General features: G+C 35.3%; 1 protein-coding gene across 10 annotated transcripts in view; it reads left to right on the top strand.

The window, feature by feature from the left end:
- Hipk (Homeodomain interacting protein kinase) overlaps positions 1–21,040 on the top strand; it is a 139,702-nt gene that overhangs the window by 3,231 nt on the left and 115,431 nt on the right. For 4 of the 10 annotated variants that reach the window (XM_081738833.1, XM_081738832.1, XM_081738836.1 and 1 more), the window contains exon 1: positions 10,682–10,834. The exons of 1 other annotated variant lie outside the window; for it this stretch is intronic. In XM_081738833.1, the coding sequence (XP_081594959.1) occupies positions 10,694–10,834 (141 nt within the window). In that variant the 5' untranslated portion in view covers positions 10,682–10,693. Of the gene's footprint in view, positions 1–8,043; positions 8,160–10,680; positions 10,835–21,040 lie in introns of those variants that run through there. 5 more of the 10 variants (XM_081738828.1, XM_081738830.1, XM_081738829.1 and 2 more) reach the window with 3 other exon arrangements.

Genomic DNA, 21,040 nt, shown 5'->3' with positions numbered 1-21,040 from the left:
AGTTTAACCGTTCGTGGTTTTGAATTCGAGCAATTCATCGTCTGGAGGACAGTTTTTATTTATTTATTTATTTTTTAAGTTGAATTTTAAATTCTATAAGGCCGTGTCTGGGTTGAAAATTTTGTGGCGGAATAAAATCTTGGAATTAATCAGTCTCTTAAGGGTGATTCGGACGAAGATAGTATAAATAAAAAGATCGCCCTTTTTAAGCATCAATTTACTATTGTTAGTGCTCTGCTTGTATAACTTTATAACTTTTTTTTTTCTGGAAGGGAACAGGGATATCATTTAGTGTTTCCCACAAATTTATCGACTACTCCGGAGGCGGTACTGTAATTTTATAGCGAGCCGTTGTAAACGATCTCGTTTATTTTATATATATATATATATATATATATATATATATATATATACTCACCATCACTAACGCGCCAGTTCTCTACGGGCGCACCACTTCGATACCTCTCGGCACCTCTGCTGCGCTCCTGCCCTGACTCGGTTACATAATACTCGTGCTTTTTTGTGGCCACCTAGCACTATTTAGTTCGTGTCTTATGCACTGTAGTTTTTATGCCATAATGTTCACACTATATACTCATCCTAGCTACAAATAACGAACCGCAGTCACTACTATGTGAGGCATAATCACTAGCAAGTGATTTTGGGGAAAATCTAAGTAATAACCGTCAACAGTCTCGGTCCGTAAGTTACGCTATTTCCCAATATTTAATAGTCGCTGCTCACTACGTGTGCTACCTGCGTATCTAACGCGAATAGATGGCACAAGCAATTCGCAACTTAAAACTGCATTATTTCAGTTTAATTCCTGCAAAACCGGACAACAGCTATAACCATATTTAAATTTAAGCATTAATATTTTTATATTTTGCAGTAATATATTGTGACGATTTAATTGAGAGTCAAATTGTATTGTTTCGATTTGAAACGATGATGATGATGATTTTCAGTATGAACATGATTGCTGTTTATTAATAAGACAAGATCCTTATACAATGTAAATATGATTGTAATTACTTCCACAAGTATCTGTTCCATGCCAAGCGCAAAATAATTTACTTTAGTAACTAGACAACCTTCAGACAGTGCAATATTTAATACTCAAAGGGAAGCACACTACCATTAACCATGTTTAGATTTGTGTAGTGTTAAGCAGCGCACGGCAAGCCGAAGGCTTACGGGAACTACTAGTATTCATAAAAAGTATTTCATTTCTTTGCTGTAATGTATACAGTATTAATAAATAAACAGAAAATGAGTTATTTAGAACATTTCCGTTTCATTATGATTGAAACATATTTAAAACAAAGCATAAGTGGGTTGATTATTTTTCAGTTTGTCGCATTAAGAGGTGAATTGCATTCGATGGGAGTAATGAGGGAAAGGCTTTTTGTACTAACTGTATATGCTGAGCTGGGAATATATATACTAAAGTTATACGCTGCGATATGTTGTATTAATTTTGTTACTTGTGAATACATCACAAAGATAATTTCGATGTTTCATGTGTTTACTTATTATGTTTTGATATTAGCTCTCATGCATTTATGAAAAACATGCCAATAGATAAAATTGTGGCCATTAGTTACTGAAGTTCATCTCCTCTTAATGACTGACATATTGAGAAAATAGCTTGCATTTTTGTGCGCGTTTTAATGGAAATTAGCTGGTACTACTGCAGTTGTTTGTGGGGCGTCATTTGCGTTTTGGTTTTAACGCTTTAAGAGACGGGTTATTTTAACCATTAAAAAAAAAAAAAAAAAAAAAAAAAAAAGTTCGTTTGAGGACAGACGTTGTATAGAAACACGAAGTTGAAGGACGGTGGTTTGTAAACCTTATTTGCGCTTAATTTGTGAATTTACTTTTTCTGTTGCAATAGTTTTTTTTTTTTCTTTCTTCAGAGGAAAGACTGATGTAAAATATCCGTTCCTGCAACGTTGAATCTATTGCCCATATGTTTTTTTTTTCTTTCTTTCGAAGATGTGTTACAATTCAAAAATTTCAACATCAGGCATTTTGTCGATATGCGTTGTAAATACACAATATTCTCTTTTAAAATACAGATAGCTTTTTGCATGTTACAAGTAGATTATATTTCTTCAGACAATTTCAGTTTTTGCCTTTTCTTTATATTAGTACTAACCTCCAAGCATCCTTAAAAAGTCCCTGCAAAAAGCTTCAGATGGTTCCGTCAGCCAACTTTCTGAGTAATGTAATTTTACAGATCGTAGATAAAGAAATCTTAAGAAATATCAGCTGACACATCAGAAATTTACCAGTTCAAGTAGTTTATGAGGCTCAGGTGTGTCACTTCATATTTTGTGTTCTGATGATTTTTCGTTCTGTAAACTACAAAATTATATTACTTCGTGACATGAACCTTTTCCTGTTGTCTTTTTCTTTATCTTTCAACATTACCTAGTTTTTAATTTTGTAAGTGGTAGAAGAAACTGCTTTCTTTTTAACCAAGAATTCTGAGTGTAAGTGCATGTTTCAAATTTGACAAAGATACATGAAAATGCCGTTTTGTTTTTCAGTGAACACCCTGATCGTAAGTCATAAATGTTCATTTTTCCCAATTTAAGTAATTAAAAGGTACACATTTTCGAGTGTATACACTGCAACGAGAATTTATCCATCACATTTGTATATATTTCTCATCGTCTCGTAGTTGGAGGCAGCTGCTCAGTGTGAAGAACCAAGCAGCTTATTTTTTATTTTATTATTCACACCATTGAAGTCAACGGTGGGTTGACGAAACCATCCTTAACTTTCTACAAGGATTTTTAGGACGTTTAAGGTTAGTCTTTTAAATATTAAGTATGCATCCAGGGAGTCTTTCCGTCTTCCTTGTAGTTCTTGTACTTCTCATGTCTCAAAAGTTGCTGCTTAATTAGCGAGAAGTTTTTATATTCCTTACGGGCCAGCTATCCACTGGTTTATTTATCCATTTATTATTATTTTTTTTTTTATGGTAATTACCTCAATTTTCCTAATTCATCCTATAAAATGACAGTGTTTTATCATTTTGACTAGCCTTTGGCTAGCTGGATGCTCTCCTCCCCTGATCCCTGCGGTTCCTTGGCCTACAGCCTCGCACCTCTTAAGCCCGCAATTCTAACAAATTTCAAGTTTCTTTTCACATTTCTAGTATCTAGAAATAAGATTTTGTATCCCAAGGAAACAGCCATTTAAATGACATTCATCACCTTTAGACCCCTTAAAATCTAAAAATATTCACTTTTGGCTATTTTCCTGTGGGTTAGTCCCGGAAGGCTACAATCATGTCAAATTTCATCATTCTAATCCTGCTGGAAGTGGGGGTGTAGATGTCATAAACAACGGGGGAACGATTTTTACAGTTGGAAATTTTTATTTTTGGCGATTTACTGAGTTAACGCCAACGAAAATGTATAAGCATACCCAATTTAAAGTTTATATCCCAATTCCAAGTACCTGAAATATGAGATTATAATAATAATAAAAAAAAAGCCCATTTAAATAACATGGGGAATTTCTTCATCGCCCCTTTAGACCTCATAAAAATTAAAAATATTCACTTTTGGCAATTTCCTTGTGGGTTAGTTCCGGAAACCTACAATCATGCCAAGTTTCAGCTTTCCGCGTCAACTGGAAGTACTGGAAGTACCGCTTTCTTTTATGTCAGTTCATGTAGTCAATTACATATAGTATAGTTGGGATTAGAACGGCGCAAAATTTCCGGTCGCCAAATCGCCATTGTCGACTAGAAATTTAGATCTGGTGACCAGTGTTCAGTAGAAATGGTTTCTTCCTAAACTCACACCACTGCGCAGTTTCTGTTTCGCACGAAAATAATTGTCACTGAGGGAGAGAAAACACAGAATGTGAAGTCTTCACAATGGACACGGAAAGTGAAGTCTTTACAACGTTGTAATTCGCCCCTCTTTTCCCATCCTCCATTGACGTTGTTTGCCTCCTGGATTCCTGCCTTACGAGATTCCCAAATTTGCTTCCATTTGTCACATTTTGTGCAGTTCTACCTGTAAGTACTGCTTCATGTGAGAGAGGCTTCAGCAGTCTCAACAGTTAAGACTGCCTACAGGAATTCACTGAAGACTGTCACACTGAATGATTTGCTGACAGTTTTCATCATGCCCATCACGTAAGGACTTAGATCCGAAAACTGCAATCGACACCTGGTGCTTCAGTGCAGAGAGAGAGAGAGCGTTACACCAATTCAAAATTGATTATCCTGAATCTAATTGTCTGGTTTTGAAATTTTATGCCCTTATGTAATCTCTTTCTTTGTCCAACCAAAGGCCAGGGGTGGTGGGGTTGGACCTCTCATAATTTGTACGTAAGAGATACTGGCGACCATCAATTTTGGATTGGCGAGTGCGTCTGACTTCGAAATTTTGCGCCCTGGATTAGAATATCACCCAGTCTCATTATTTGTGATTCCTTCCTCCCCTATGGTTAACTTGTTAAAGTTACGAAACATGATATCATCGTGGTGACTCAGGCTTCATAACAGCGCAGTGGATTTTTTTTTTTTTTTTTTAATCTCCAAATCAAGTCTTAATGTAGCAAAAATCTTTGTTTTAGGCAAAAGATACAGATAATCATTTTGAGTGAATGATTATAAAAGGAATTGTTGGAATGAGAATATAGGAAACGGGAGAATACCAAGAAAACCAGCGGACACAATGTTGTGCACCACAAACTCTCATCATCTGGGATCGAATTAGAGACCCCGCGCAGCACGGGATAAGCGTTCTACCACTGACTCATCGTGCTCTCGAAAGTCTTGTATTAACGTAATTTTGCTGCTGTCTTGACGATAAACAAGCTGTTATATTGTACTAAGGTAAATTACGGTCTTATTTGTAAACTGTCAGTGTATATCAGCATTTTATTAAATAATGAATTTTAATTGTTTCACAACTTCTGTAGCGCTCTTACTCTTACATTTTTATCAAAGATTTTTAACTAGTGTGTTGTGCAGTGCCGTTATAATTCTAATATGTTCTCACATTGAAAATAGATTATTACAGGGGCTAATATTTGTATCGTTTTAATAGCATTTAATTAGAGATTAATTGTAAAGATTGGTATAGGTTAATAGCGGGGAAGTGTAATTCTAAACTCGATTCTCGCTTACATGGAACCCTTAGTCTTGTTTCTCAGTCTATCCTTTTGTTCAGCTTTTCACCGGGCTGTTTCTTAGATCTCCTTGGTAAAGAGTCGCAGCCTTTGGATAGAATTCTCATCCACTCAGTATGTAATTACATCCTATACGTCGGTGTCTACTTTTAAACAGTGATGTGTAAACAACGGAGTCTGCCGTTTTTCTAATTCGTTCTACTTCTCACAACCATGGATAGGAAAGTTTGTCATTCTTTGTCTCTTAGGAAGGATCGGTTATTATACTGACACGGCAGTTGACTCTTAAATTTTCTGTACTAGTCGATCGTGGTGTTGACATGGCATACCAGCGCGTTTAGGACAGAGATCAGTCTCTTGTAGTTCTGTATTGCAGAGAGGTCGTTAGGTAGTCAGTTATGAAACCTGGATCGCAGCTACGATTTGTTTCCTTGATTTAAATTTGTCGAGACGATTGTTTCAATGGATCACACGCTAGAAACTAGACCAGCGGAAAGGGCCTTTAGGGAAAGTGTGTGACTCATCAGCATATTGTGATTATTCCACTAAAGCGTCCAGTATAACTAACATTTCGTTGGAAGTAGTAGTTATAGACCGTAGGCAACAGGATAATACATCTTCCTCTATATGTCAGTTCGTGTCTTATTTTGCTGCAAGTACAGAATTTGTCTACAAATTAATTACTGGAGACGTAATAGTTCTGGTGCTATGTACCTTTTCTTTTCTTAAATTCCTCTTCATTTTGCGTGAATACTAACATTCGAAGAATTCACCAACTGGTAATTCCTTCGTGGTTTAGTGATTAAGCATCTTGCCTTTGGTATGGAAGGACTCACATTTGATTCCCAATGAAAGTCTATGTAGTTTGCATCTTATATTACATTGTAGACCCATGGTTTATAATAATGTAGAGCAGTAAAACTATGCATGGAATCAACTTACGTGATGTATATTCATGTTTTTACGAGTTACAGACAGATGCTTTGATTGATTAAAACTTCTAATAGTTTTATTATTAGTATATAGCAGGGGCTATTAAGTAGCTTCACACTAGTATTGTTCAGTTCTCAGTTGACTACAGTAGCAGTAGCTGATTGATGTAAACAATATGTTCTGGTATGGTTCGTTCTAAAACGTTGTTTTTGTGAAGGATTTCAATCTTGTTACATTGTAATTTAGTTAGTTCACAATGAATAGAAAGTTATCAAAAAATTAACGTGTTTGTACTTCCAAAGGGATGGTTACATGACTATAATTACCATAATATGATTGAGTTATTTGTGTATCTTCTTAAATTCATATTCGCTTATATGGGATAAGGAAAAAAAAAGCTAAAATAAGGCTTTAGATAATTTAAAAGAGCTTTTTTTTTTTTTTTTTTTTAAATTTTATAAATTTGTGTTGTATATTCTGTGCTAATTTGTGTATTGAACATCAAGAACATTTGAACACTTGATTTAATGATATATAAATTCAGTTTCATAGTTGAATTGATTCATTTCAAACGTATTTTCGTCAAGTGACTTACGGTATTTTGGTTACAAGGGGAAAATCTGAGATGTAGAAATAACGCAGTTGAAATGTAGTTCATTAAGGGATCATGTAGCAATCAAAGATACAGACCGTAATATACTTTCGATTACCTCATTAAACTTATGACGGTAATTTGTGAATCTCTTGTATATGGTTTATTAAAATCATTTTGTCTTCCGTGAATTGGATTCCTACCGCAAAAGTATCCATTTTTAGCTACCATGATCTGAAAACATGAAAAGTATCTTCTATGTATGTCAGTGCAGGAAAACCAATGTATCACACTTCTTTGCAAAGAAGCACTAAACAGTTCATAGCGTAATCATATTGGAACTAAGGACATGGTCGTGACTGTGCAATAGTTTATCAATGAAAAGGCAAATAGATGAACTTCTGCCAACAGAAAAAAAAAAGTACACTTGTTTGTAGTTCTGATATGGACATCTGGTTTCTACTGTATGACAGTTACTTGAACTGGCACAAAGTATCGGGAACTAATCATAATTATATACAGGTAAAAATGTTAACACGTACACAGAATTCACCTTGACCACTTGAGTGTAAGATACATTTTTTCACGTAAGGAGTAACTTTTGTCGTTTTAAAGCGATATTGCATCGCAGTTTCCTGCAGAAATGATAGAAATGCGATGTGTAGCAAAATGCAATACGTCTACAATCATAATTTATTCTCGAAGTGAGTTACTTTTACGACAGTTTATTTATTTATTTATTTTTCGATAACTGTCCTAAGTCGTAACGAGGATGTGATTCCCTGTTATTCCAAATTGGTATAGGTAAATTAGTTTTCATTGTCAAGCATTTGCCTTAATAATGGTGTGGTTTTTCTTTTTCGATTCTCTGAAGTATGTGAGTCTTTCTACTTTTACAATTTTTATTACACGAATTGATTAAAAAAATTCAGGATCTTCTTTTAAGCTTTGAAAAGTTGTTTATGTAACTAACTCACGCATGCGGTAGTCTTTCGGTATTTCCTATATAAGCGACCTGTTTATCTTAGTGATTAGCGGGATGTCTTTTATGCTTGCCGCTGAGATTAAACTACTTGCCTTCTATAGGGGTAGTTCCAAAAGATAAAAAAACAGTGTGTAATCTGAGATTTTTTAAAAATGTTGTTTATCCGATGTTTGTTTTTTGTATGGAATTTTCTAGAAGGTTGCTCGTAGTTATTTGAGCTGCATAAAGTTGTATAAGTTTTATTTTAAAGTATCATTGTTTCAAACCGTTACATTTCTGCTAGGTTTTTCGTCTATTAGTTTTATTTTTTCTTTCTTGTTTCAAACAAATTTATAAATGGCTTGAGGTATTTCCTTGATGCTCTTTTCAGGTTTTTGTGTTTCATTATGATTCATCCGAAGTAAATTAACAAACTATTTATCTTAGCAATGTGTACACGTGCTTTTGTTCCAGTTTCTTTTGCTGCAGGGATTTAATTTTCTTGAGGTAAGGATTTTTACGCGCATTTTGGGCTTTCTTCTTTGGTTAGAGAAAGTTAAGAAATTTCCCAAAGATATTTAATCCTTAAATGTAGAGTGTTATATTTATTCTAGTTGGTACACATGAAACTTTTAGTCAAAATATCGTCCTTGTTAAATATGTTCGTGTCTGATTCGTAAATTGACAGTTGAGTTGCCAGTGGTATAAAAATTTACTTGTATATAGTGATGTTGCAAAGCATCCTTAATCAAAATATCTACCGAATTATTGCATTTTAAAAACAGCAAATGGCTAATGGTTAGTTAATAGCATTCTGTTCAACTTCGATGTTAGATGAGACTTAGATCTGCAGCATAACGTGAGATAAGAACGGTGTGACCTCCCCTCGAGAATCGAAACCGGGTCTCGCTAACTATGTAGCTAGGGGGGAACTCTTTGCCACTGTTCGAGTCGTTGAGTGCTCAAATAGTAGGGCATTCCTGTTGCAAACATTAGATCAAAATTTGAGTACCAACCAACCTAGTGATTAGACCTTTTCCTGTTTTCCCAATCGTTGCTTTTAATCAACCGAAATGTTAGCACATCATAAGTCTTTAATTCTTTAGGAAGATTATACTAATAGTGTTATATTCAAAAGAAGAATGAACTTTAAGTTAAGAGCGGATGGATAAAGGTACTCATATCCATACCACTGGCTGCGGTATGTTTGAGTTATTTAGTTTCCTTTATTTATTTCGACGGAAATTTATATGATTCTGAAACAAATGGATTGTCTATGCAGTTTGATATGAAATCTTGCGCTGAAACATAACAAATCTGAGATCTTACTTCATAACCAATACATTGATTTTAGTTGTATGTAATTATTAAGAACACCGATCTCGATATATATATATATATACGATCAGGGCCGGATCCAGGATTCTCTGAGGAGGGTGCACCAGTAACTACCAGTACATTTTAATTAAATTTGAGTTTTTTGAATGCCTTTAGGCATCTGTGATGTGAATGAGGAATTCCTTTGGAAATGCTAAGTGTCTGCTCTCAATGATATCTGTTCCTTCAACCTTCAGAAAATTGACTTAAACTATTGATTTTGCAAAACTCACTGTTAGTTTCTCACTTTAGGTAGTGTATATTTACAACAAAGGAGGGGGTAGTGCACGTACACCTTTGCACCCCTCCTAAATCCGGCCCTGTATACGATACAAGAAGTTGTATCTGAAGGATTAAGATAAAATCTTAATTTAAGGTTAATGTGAAGATTCGATTATCGCCTATAGGTGACAGCACATTTCCCTTTTATTGCATTTTATAAGGAGCGACAATACTCATTATAATTCGATTAAATTCAAGAGATACATATCCTACATTGATCCAAAGGCTTAATGTATATTGAGAGGATAAATTTATCCATTTTAAATTGTTTGGTTTTATTCATTGTTAAGAGCATGTAATTTTATTCTTCTGAGACATCCTCCCAATAATGAAACATTAAGGAATGAAAGAAACAAAATATCGAAAAGCTGCACGAATTATTCTAAGATTTATTGATTTTTTTTTTTTTTTTTTTAGTTTCGAAATCCGTCTCTATTTTGTGAATTATGGCGAACGTTGTTCCTTATCAAAATAGATTGAAACGATAAGGGAAACGTGTTGTCATCTTAGTGATTCTTGGAATTAAGTTTTTTTTTTTCCAGTTCTTGATTATTTATTTTAATTTTAAGGCAAATGGTTAGTATCAAGCCGCCTTCCGCACGAAAGATGGGAACTCGAGCCACGAGGAACCGTTTAATTTTTTTTTTTTTAAATATTTCCTTTAAGAAAAATAATTGCCCATACTGCAGGATATGAGAGCACAACAACGCATTACACAGTTTTCTTCGTTACAATTTAAATGAAAATAAAATGAAACCTTACAATTTTACATCCCACTTTATGCCTGGTAGGCTAAAAGAAACGGTGATGATGAGAAATGAATGAAATGGTGGAGTGAAGAAAGTGGGAGGAAACTGGAGACACGATGTTTGTGTATATATAAATATATTCACAGTACAGATTAGTACGATATTGAGCTTCCTCGTGGCTAAATGGCTTATGCTTAATATTGTGTTACTATTTCATATTAAATTACAAAATAAATAATAAGGTCCTAATAATGCATCTTAAACTCAAAGAAATAATCAGATTGAACGAATCTATAAGGAAAACTTAGTTATAAAAGCAGGGCTGAAAGTTGAACACATAGTTTGTCACCATTTCGAATGGCAGTTATGATTATACTTTTATTTCCGCTCATACCCCAAAAGACCATTAGGGACTGAAAATAACTATCAGGTTGGCAGCACTGGGCTTCGTCATAGCTTGTTTTCATGCGATAAGGTCCATAGCTAAAGGTACCACATGATTCTGTGATTCATAGACTACGTTGAAAAGGATAGTTCACATATTTTCAAGTTTTTGATGTAAAAAGCTATGTAAACCTGTATGTTTCATTTTAGTTTCATCGTAAATGCGTGTTTGTTGTGGTTGCCAAGAAAATGAAGCTTCCTGTAAATGCTTATCTACTATCCATTGGCATGGATTTACACGTGATTGGCTATTACATACTTGCGCAATCTTTATTTCGAATAATTATCTCCGTCAGTGATTACATTGGTATACGCATCATTCACCTAATTGTACGTAGTTACGAATATTTGTTTCTTTTAATTTTAAAATCATTAGTGCATGTGTTAATTTTGGTATATGTAATATTACGTAGTTACAGTGATAAGATTTTCTACTTGACTGTTTCCTACTTCATTGCGATATTTGACTTGAAGTAACCATGGAAATTTATTAAGTAATTATTTTTATTAAGTAATTACTCTCGTTTTTGAATTTTGCAGTTTTTTTTGTGTGTATATGTATATGTGTGTCTGAGCTCTGCATCATCAAGCAAACATACTTGCTTCTAACAATTGGAAACTTTATAGCAGTTCGTTATGTTACAATTTGTCTTAATTTTGCAATATGATTAGTGTGTGACAAAGAAAAAAAGTCCCTGGGATCGAACCCGGGACCTCAAGCACCCAAGGTGAACACACTACCACTGAGCCACCGCGGCGCCAGCAAATCGAAAGAGAAATTAACTTTAGTGATACTGAAAAGTATGCCGTTCTTTGCCAATAATAGGCCGTTTTCATTTTGATGAAAAAAAAAAATATATTAAAGTACTCTATATATGGCAAATTCCAGTATTAAATCTAAAGTGCACATTTATCAAAAGGCATATTTACAACAGTCGCATGGGGAGCTCAGAAAAGATTCCATGAAAAACTCTAGGCTGATGTGCCGCGGAATTCGAACCCAGGACCTCCCGTTGCGAAGTCAGAGCGCTGTTCATCTATATCGGCTTGCTGATAAAAGTAAGGTGTTACATTTTTTTTTTTTTCAGTGAAAACCTTCGGTAATGTAGTTCGTGGTATTTTGTAAGGATTGTAAAGATATAAATGTGAAACGCTGCGAAATTCAATGAAGTTGGAATTTTGAGAAGGCGTTCGTAAAGAATGTTACTGACGGTTCTTGTTATAATGAAACTAGTTGGAAGTAGTTTTTTAGAATGAAATGTTTTAGGACAGTTGCCATACGTTGATATTTTCCTTCTTTCTTTTGTAGTCAGCTTGTAGAAGCCGTGCTAACTAACACCTGCAGGTTTTCTTTTTGAAATCTCTTCAATACATGTAGAGATATCAGAACTTCTTTCTGTGGGAGCAACTACATGGTTTTTAATAGATAGGTGACGTAGTTAGAAACTTGGCTGTCACCATAGAAACAGCGGTTACGACGTATTTGTGTCTCAGCCCATAACAAGAAAGAAGTCTTACAAACTTCTAGACACGGACTTAGTAACAGAATTGACTAATATGCAATTTGTTTCTATGGAAACTTTTCAATGCTAAACTGAACTCTGTATTTTATGTGTCCTCTAGATTTACGTGATATGATTCGCCTTCGCTTCTTTAATAAAAAAAGTGATAAAACTTAAAAAATAACCGTCGTTTGACGTGTGAAGGTATACATCCTCCTCCCCTAGGGAACAATTGAGTCGTTTGTTTGCTTCTGTTAACGTGAAATAGTGCAAATTTTCACCCGCTCTCTGTTGAAGTTACTTTTGAATTGTTACAAAATCGATGTCCTGCCCTCTTGGAAATATCGTTAGCCTGCAGATCAACTCTGATTGGTCGTTTAATGGAAAAAAATATTGTGGATGGACAAAAAATATCTGCTTCGGAATCTGAGCTCAATAGTTGACCACATGTATTCAATAACGTTTCAGATCTGGGGGTTATACGGACCAGGAGAGATGTAGTTTATCCCGATGTTTGTGAAACCACACCTCAACGATGTGATTTGGCACTGCATCATTGTCAGAAGACATCGTGACGGTAAAATACAAGTGGTCATGTAAAATATTCACATTATCACTGGTAGTAGTGCGTTATGTGAGTATAATCACAGAACTGCCGTCATGTTTCACAGCGGGTACGAGACAGTTGTAGCGTAAGCTTTTTTGGGTGTCTGTCGTACATAAACACGAGCTGTTTTTGGAAATAAGAGGGTTGATCGGACCATAAAACGCTTCCCAATTATCGGGGAGGGGAAGAGGAGGACATTTTGTAGTCTCGAAACCGTTTTTTTTTCCGCTAAAAGTTGTTGGCAATAAGAAGAAGCGATGGTTTAGTTTTAGGAACTTTCTTCTGTGATTGCCATTATAGGCTGTTCAAGGTTCTAATTAGATTCCTTCAATCACTTTTGCCACATTCGCTCTACGGGCCTTGGTAACGGTCTTCTTCAGAGGTCAAAGATACCTGTCCACAATTACTACAATTACTCTTGTTTTTCCATGAGTTCTGTAGGGTGCCATGACCTAGGATGATACAGTGGTCACCTTTGATACGTATGCTTGCACATCCACAATATTAATCTCTGAAACTCAGAGAGGTATCTTATTTTGCATCACCACTGTCTGCTCGCTCCAACACACGGCCCAGGTCTACCCTGCGTGACGTACTACATACGATCATAATGTAATTTATAATATTAATAATCGAAAAACCCACAAGAAAATATCTATTTATGTAAAGTGGATCTTTATGTGCCCATGAAGCTCCCATCAGTAAAACTATATTAACATATGTCGTTTACAGTGAACTCTTGTTCCCCCCCCCCCTTTTTTTTAAATCAGTCTCGATATATAATAAAATGTGTTTGTGGCGAATATTAAATCGAAGCTTAAGCAAATAGTAACTGAATGCACTCCTGGTTCCTCTTAAGGTAGATTATAGAGAGACTAGTTTTTGTGGAATAATATGTTGCTGTGTTAGTTATACGGTATTACTAATGTAAAACGTGTTTTAAAAAAACCAAATCGCAGTGTGACACTAAAAGAATAAAAGATACTTATGTTTAAAATGTTCAGATTTTCGTTATTATTTTATTGTATATAATAAAAGGAAGAGACGTGCTTCGTTTGGCGGTGTTATTTAGCTGTTGACACAGGATGACGCAGGTAATTATGTCTGTCTATTAATTCCAAAATGCTGGCATGTAAACAGCAGCTTCAGCGAAATCTGATGTAAGCGCTGTTACGAAAGCACTTATTTGAAGCAACTAAGGTGATGACATTATAATTAAATTGTAACGTAAATTTTGTAATCATGTTTTGCATGTATTACGTGTATGCACGAATGATTTAATATTATTCGTATATGCATATTAGTTAATATTGAAAACTTCAATATGTGGAAAATAATGTTTGAAACAGTCAAGTGAAATAAAATACAACATTTAATATAACGTATCATAAATATGTATGATAGGGTTTTAGAAAAAAAAGAATTGTGATTAAACATATATATATATATATTTTTTTTGTATGAAGCGGGAGACCTATGAGCAAACTCGTGGAAACTACATTGCCTGCCACAAAGTTACATGGTCTGGAATTCAACCAGGAACCTTTCGCGTATAGGGAAAGCGCTCTAGTACTCCGCCATGTTTGAAGCTGATATGCATGGCAATATCATATATACAGGAGAGAGAGAGAGAGAGAAAATTCACCAGTTTTGAGAAACAGGCGTCCCAATAATACATGTCAATTTGATTTATAGGCCTATATGATTTGACCTTAAATTATAGTTTATATAGGCCTATTTATATAGGGTGTTTCAAAACAACACCGACAACGTTTGTGAGGTGATTCCTGACACCAAGATAAGACAAAAAGTATAGACCAACCTGAGTGCACAAAAGTTTTCTTTCGGAGTTATAGGCTGCCGAAAACATGAAGAAAATGGAACTTAAAAGATTCATAGCTCCAAAACTATAGGATCTACCGTACCGGGTTAAGCCTTCACTTAGGAACTAGCATGTGCCCTATCCAGATATCCAAGTTTCATATTCCTGCGATACTTCTGCAATAATTTTTATAGAAATAGTTGGTGAGTACTTCAAATTATATCCCCGTAGACAAACTCCCTCTATAAAAATTGTTGCGTGAGTACCTTAGGATTCTGAAACATGTATTTTTGGATGGCGCACATACTGGTTCCTAAGTAGTCTTAACCCGACTACGGTATGTCCATAATTTTGGAGCTATGAACCTTTAAAGTTATTTTATTTATTTTTTATGTTTTCGGTAGCCTATAACTCCGAAAGGAAGCTTTTGTGCACCCAGATTGGTCTATACTTTTTTGTCTTATCTTGGTGTCGGGAATCACTTCCCAAACGTTGTCGGTATATATAATATGATGCTGGCGAGTTTATAATATCACTATTATTTATTTCAAAGGAAAGTAAATGATTTCTATTGTCGAGTGTGGGCTAGTAGCTTTTTTCTTGGGCTAGTAAAATTTGTTGCTTATTTCCATCCTTTATATATATATATTTCCATCCTTATCTCGTTTTGTTTGTAGAAGTAAAGGTGCCAGTACGCTGGACCTCAGGACTATAATGTTTAAAAAGGATATTATGATTATTAACAATAATAACAATAATGTCTAGTAATATATCACTGCAGTTTTGTAAGTAAAAAGTTCTCATTTACACACACACACACACACACACACACATATATATATATATATATATATATATATATATATATATATATAACGATGCTTTTAAAATCCTTTCATCTTGATTTTCAATACAATAAACTCATTGATAATCAATATTTCTTAGTGATTTGTGTTTTGCGTTTTTCCTTTTCTGTAAACGGGCGAAAGTAAGCTGCTGTTTGTTTGTTTTCAAAGCCATCACGAGTTCCACAAATACTGAATTTAAGTGACAATACACACATAGTACATTGTTCACATAATGTTCTTCAAAATACTAGTCTTCATAGCAAAATGTTCTACAAACCTCTACTAAATTCATGGATAAACTTTGCGAAAAAATCTGGGGGATGTCCCCTTCCAAATAATGAATATAAACAATTAATTGGATACATTAAAATGGGAACTGAGTAAATGTTTGTGTGCGGAGAAAGTAAAAGGTGGAGGTGGACAGTTTTTCAGAGGTGGAGTCTCAACAGAATTCTTGCACTGGCTTTCAGTTTAGTCGAACTTCAGAGACAGACACATTTGTTGAGATTATTTTGTTTTTGGAGGTCAGTCTTTTCAGAAAAAAAAAGGTCGATTAAGAGCCTTTATGATTTATAGTACCGTGCGAAAAAGGAATGAAAAAAGGGAGGTCCGAGAACATGCCAGCGAGCGAGAGACACTAGGACCCAAATTATTTCTAGTCGCTGAATACAATTACTACTAACTTTAAGAATAAACAAAGATTCGCAATTCTTTTTGTAGAAAGAAAAAAGGAAGGAAAAACAATAAAAACTGATTTCCAATAAAACTATATATTTACTGTTTCGTATTTTATAAGTTTCTCGTCAGCCCCTTTTAAGACGGAAGAGGAAATAATCCGTTCTCATTAAAAAGGTGCCGGTACGACGTAGCGTCGCGTACCGCCAGAAATAAAATAAACTCTCTTTTTTATATATATATATATATATATATATATATAATATAGCTAGATAGATGCCGGATGGTAAGAAACTATTTGAACAGACTTCGGGAGCTGATTCCCGACACCGAGACCAGCAAAAAGAGTCCTGTGGAACTTCGGTCACTGATGGATAGTTTCGGCGATATAAGGTGCCGAAAGCGTGAAAAAATGAACTTCAGAGAGCTGTAATTCAGGAACAACGCAACGCAGAGAGTGCGGTTTAGAACATAGCACTGGAAATCATACCTGCTTGATTGAAAAATATATGTTTCAAACCTCCGCAAGTTGTCTGAAGTTGTCTGCGAGAGATTCCTCAAAGGAACGTAGGGATTACTTGCCAGGTTAAAGGGAATCCCTACATTCCTTTGAAGAATCCCTCGTAAGCAACTTTTATATATTTGATGGTTAATCTGTGAAGCAACAGAAATATGTTACCTCGAAAGCAAAAACACATACACACACACAGCATAAAATAAAGCGATACAATAAGTAGGCAATGCTCGCAATGGAAGGGAACTAAATATACTTGAGGTTCATTGTAAATTTACTGTAACTTATTTTCAATCTATCCAAGAATATGAAAAGAGAATCCTATTTGCAGGCGGGAAACTGGGACTACGAACGTAAAAGAAAGAAAAAAAAGTTACGCCCCTGACTCGTATTCCTTGGCGACCTGGCCCCCGCGATATACATTAAATCACACAGACATGACCAATTCCAAATTGGTATCTTCAGCCTGTTCACATGGAAACATGTGGGTTGGCTAAAATACCAGGGTAAGTTGTACGTAATTAGCGCACTAGAAAAAGGAGAGAAAAACATGAATAACGAGTTCTTTTCCCTTGCTTGTAAAAATAAAAAAAATAATAATAAAAAAATAAAAAAAAGCACAGACTTTTTGAGAAATAATAAATAAAAGAACAGTAGTAATGGTCTTTTGTGAATGCATTTCCTTTAGTCGTATGGGCATTTGGGAAAACAAGAGGAAGAAGTTGGAATCTCATTTCCCGCACTTTGTAAAAATATACTGTATATGATTGGGAACGGGAGTTGTGTATTACGTGCTGTACCAAACAAAATACGTAGTGCAGGCTTTGTTACCTATTTCATATGAAGACCCCCTTTTATCTCGTCCTCTTGCCAGCAAACCCCTGTAACTCATTTCCGGATTGTAATAAATGTTTTGATTATTGTTGTCTATCGCTTACACAATTCTCTATTTGTAGAAAATTGTTTTAATATTCTTTCTTTTTATGTTTCGAGGGCTGAGACATTGTGGGTACTTCGTATTTCTTTACATTAGAAGTACGTATGCTACAATCTATAATTGTTTCTGCTTTAAAATGCACTTACTTGTGAGTTGACCACAGTTCGATAGACTCTGTGGTGGCTAGCATAGACAAGTTTCACTGTATTGTGTAAAATATTAAGTTCGATACACCCAATTTATTCGTTGAATTTCTGCAGTTTCGAATAGACATGTATGTTGTAATTGAAAGGGGTTTGTAGTCACGAGGGAAAGTACGTGGCATTGATCCAGTTAGGCTTGTTGAATGCTCATCAGTGAAAAGAGCTCAGCCTCATTAAATTGTTACACACATGGGTTTCAGCGCTGCATTGGGTATTTTGTAATCGTAAGAAAACAGAATACCTGTGGACATTGCAAATATGTGAAAAACTTTTTCGTATTGTTTATGAATCATATTCATCACAGAAACAACATGAATCACATTCACCTGTTAGCTTGTTTGTGTAAACTTTTAGGAATACGCGTTATCATATTAATGTATAAATTTAAACTCATAATGACAAAACTATAATGAATTGGCTAAAATACCAGGGCATTCAAGCCTATATGTTTACTAATATTTACTGCATATGAGTCACGGTGAATCTAGAGGTCAAAAAATATCGTCTGTACATGTTTTTGTTTTGTTAATAAACTTTGTTTTGATGTGTATTGTGAAGGGCGTGCACTTAGTCAGGGTTATTTATTATAATAAAGTTAGTTGAGCTTTGTGCTTTACGTCCTTATGCATTCATCACTGGAGGTTAGGAAGGACATGAAACCATACGTAAGGTCTTCTACAATGCCTCTGGACTTGAAAAAAAAAAAAAAAAAAAAAAAAAAAAAACCGAAAAAGCTCAAATAGGAGAGTTATAACTCAATGTACCATGAAACACCCGTATGGTACAAATTGTACTATGGGTTCCCCAAAGGGTTAATATCGGTCACTTTCAATAGACTTACATATCTCCTCCTCCCCCATGTTTCGAGGCACGGCATCGGAAGTGTCATTGTTTATCTCAATGACCTCGAAAACCATGAGTTCGACATTGATAATATCATTTTCGATAATTTTATATATCTCGTTCCTCCCCCAAGTTGCGGTGCTGAATTTGCATTTAAATGGGATCGGAAGTATCACTGTTCACCTTAGCGATGTCGAAAACTATGGATTCGACACTATTTGGTCATTTTTGATAATTATTATGTATCTCCCTCTCCCTCAACTTACAAGGCTGAATTTGGTCATAAACGGTATCGGAAGTATCAGTATTCAACTCAGCGACCACAAAAACTATGGATTCGATACGATATTCGTCATTTTCGATCATTTTTATATCTCTTACCTTCCCTCCTCCGCCAATTTGTATTTAAAGAACATCGGAAGTGTCACTGTTTATCTTAGCGATCCCCAAAACTATAGATTCCATTCTAATACCGGTCATTTTCGATCATTTTAAAATATTTTCCCCTCCCCCTCCCCTAAACTGCACCGCCAAAGTGATATGACAGAAACCAGCCTCATCTATGTTGAAAATGAGATAGAGTTCGGTCGGGGGGTTCAAGAGTTATTAAATTTTATTTATTTTTGTACATTTTCATCCCCTCCCCTCCCCTAAGTTCTACCGTCAAAGTGATATGATAAAAAACACTCCAAGTCCGAACCTCATTTATGTTGAAAATTTGATCAAGATCGGTTGGGTGTTTCAAAAGTTTATATATATATATATATATATATATATATATATATATATATATATATATATATATATATATATATATATATATATATATATATATATATCCCTCCCCTAGGTTATACCATCAAAGTGAAACAAACTCAAAAAAAAAAAAAATTCAGGACCGAATTTCATACATGTTAAAAATTTGACTGAGATCGGTTCAAGAGTTAAGCCACAAACTTAGTCACCTTTATTTGTGTTTATATTGATTCTTGTATATCTCCCCATCCTCCTTCTCCCCTACGTTGCTCCGTCAAAGTGAACTAACAGATAACATTCCAGGCTTGAATCTCATCTATGTTAAAAATTTGATCGAAATCAGTCTGGTGGTTCAAGAAAATAGGAGTCACAAAAATAGTCACTTTCAGTTTTATAATAGATATATATTTATTGTTGTAGTATGTTATATCGCTCAATCCTCGATGTGCCGTATACCTAAGGAGGCTAAAAGTTACAGTATGTTAATAAACAATTATTCAACGTATAAGCATCTGCCCTGAAATCAAACTTGCGGTCACGTGCACTAAGTTTTTGTCAATGTCATGAAAATATTATTTCGATATTAATTTTAAGAGTGCACTAAAAATTTCCAACGGATGCTTGAGTCTCGGAGCCAAGGCCATACCCATGTAGCCTACACCTATGGTATACGGTATTACCGATGTTCAATACTACATTTCTCTTTAGTTTTGAAAGAAGAACACCATTAATATGCTTTGAAATGAAATGAAGTATCTAGTTCAACGTCCCACGTTTTTGCACCAAGGCTAAGGGAGACGGTAATGATAAGAAATGACTGAAATAGTGAAATGAAGAAAGCAGGAGGAAACGGAAAAACGCCGAGAGATTCCACGCACACAGTGTTTGTCCCTCAAAAAAACTCACATGGCGCAAGATGAATCCTGTGTGGCTTGAAAACGAGCAATATCTGCAGAAAACGCGAACAACCAATTCAGAAAACGACATACTGGAGCTATATGCAACAAGGGCAGATCGACTCTCACGGATTGCAGAAACTACTGGGAACACATTCACTACAGCAGCATTTTTACTGAAGCCAAGAAATCCATCTCCTTCTTTTTTACATTCTATAAAAAAATTCAAGTAATGCCGGTAGTTGCGCAAGAGTCTTGGTCTTGGGTCTTGCAGGTATGGTATTGGTCTTGCATATGATTTCTTGGTCTTGGTCTGGCATGCAAAACTTGCAAAAACTGCAAGACCAAGACTCTTGCGCTCATCACTAATTTTTGATAGAGAATGTAAGAGAAAAAACTCATGCTTTCGTGGCACACCTTCATCCCTCCATTTCTAGGCGGCAAATCGAAGTTTGAGTCCCTGCTAGTCGACTCAGTTGATTATGAAATCCAGCGCTCTAGCCGCACTGGTAATGTCTGCGAAGTCAAGCAATGCCGGATGTGATTACAGAAAAGATGGCTGAGGGTGTTGGGATTGTTGCGTCCCATCATCACCACGCATTAACCCAAAGACGTGAGTACTACAAGCCGGGTGGTAGACCCTGTCCCTAAATGGCTTTTGGGCAAGTAGTTTAGATTTTAAATTGATTGCTTTTATCAAAGAATTCATGGTATGAGAATATGGGGAGAAAAAGAACAACCCTGATTTCACCCACGGATACGATGTTGCCTACCATAAAATCATCGCCTTAGATATAACTAGAGACGTCTCACACCAAAAATAAGCGCTTTACCATTGAACCACCGTTCTTCATCATTTTCACTGCCCCATTGATTCCACATTAGGCAAATGGGTTACAGACAAGATGAAGACTTGTGGTTGTATATTAGCAC

Source organism: Thermobia domestica, chromosome 14, assembly GCF_964235325.1.
Source record: "Thermobia domestica chromosome 14, izTheDome1.hap1.1, whole genome shotgun sequence".
NCBI lineage: Eukaryota > Metazoa > Arthropoda > Insecta > Zygentoma > Lepismatidae > Thermobia > Thermobia domestica.
Note: the sequence above shows the minus strand (reverse complement) of the source record. Positions and strands in the feature narration are given on the sequence as shown.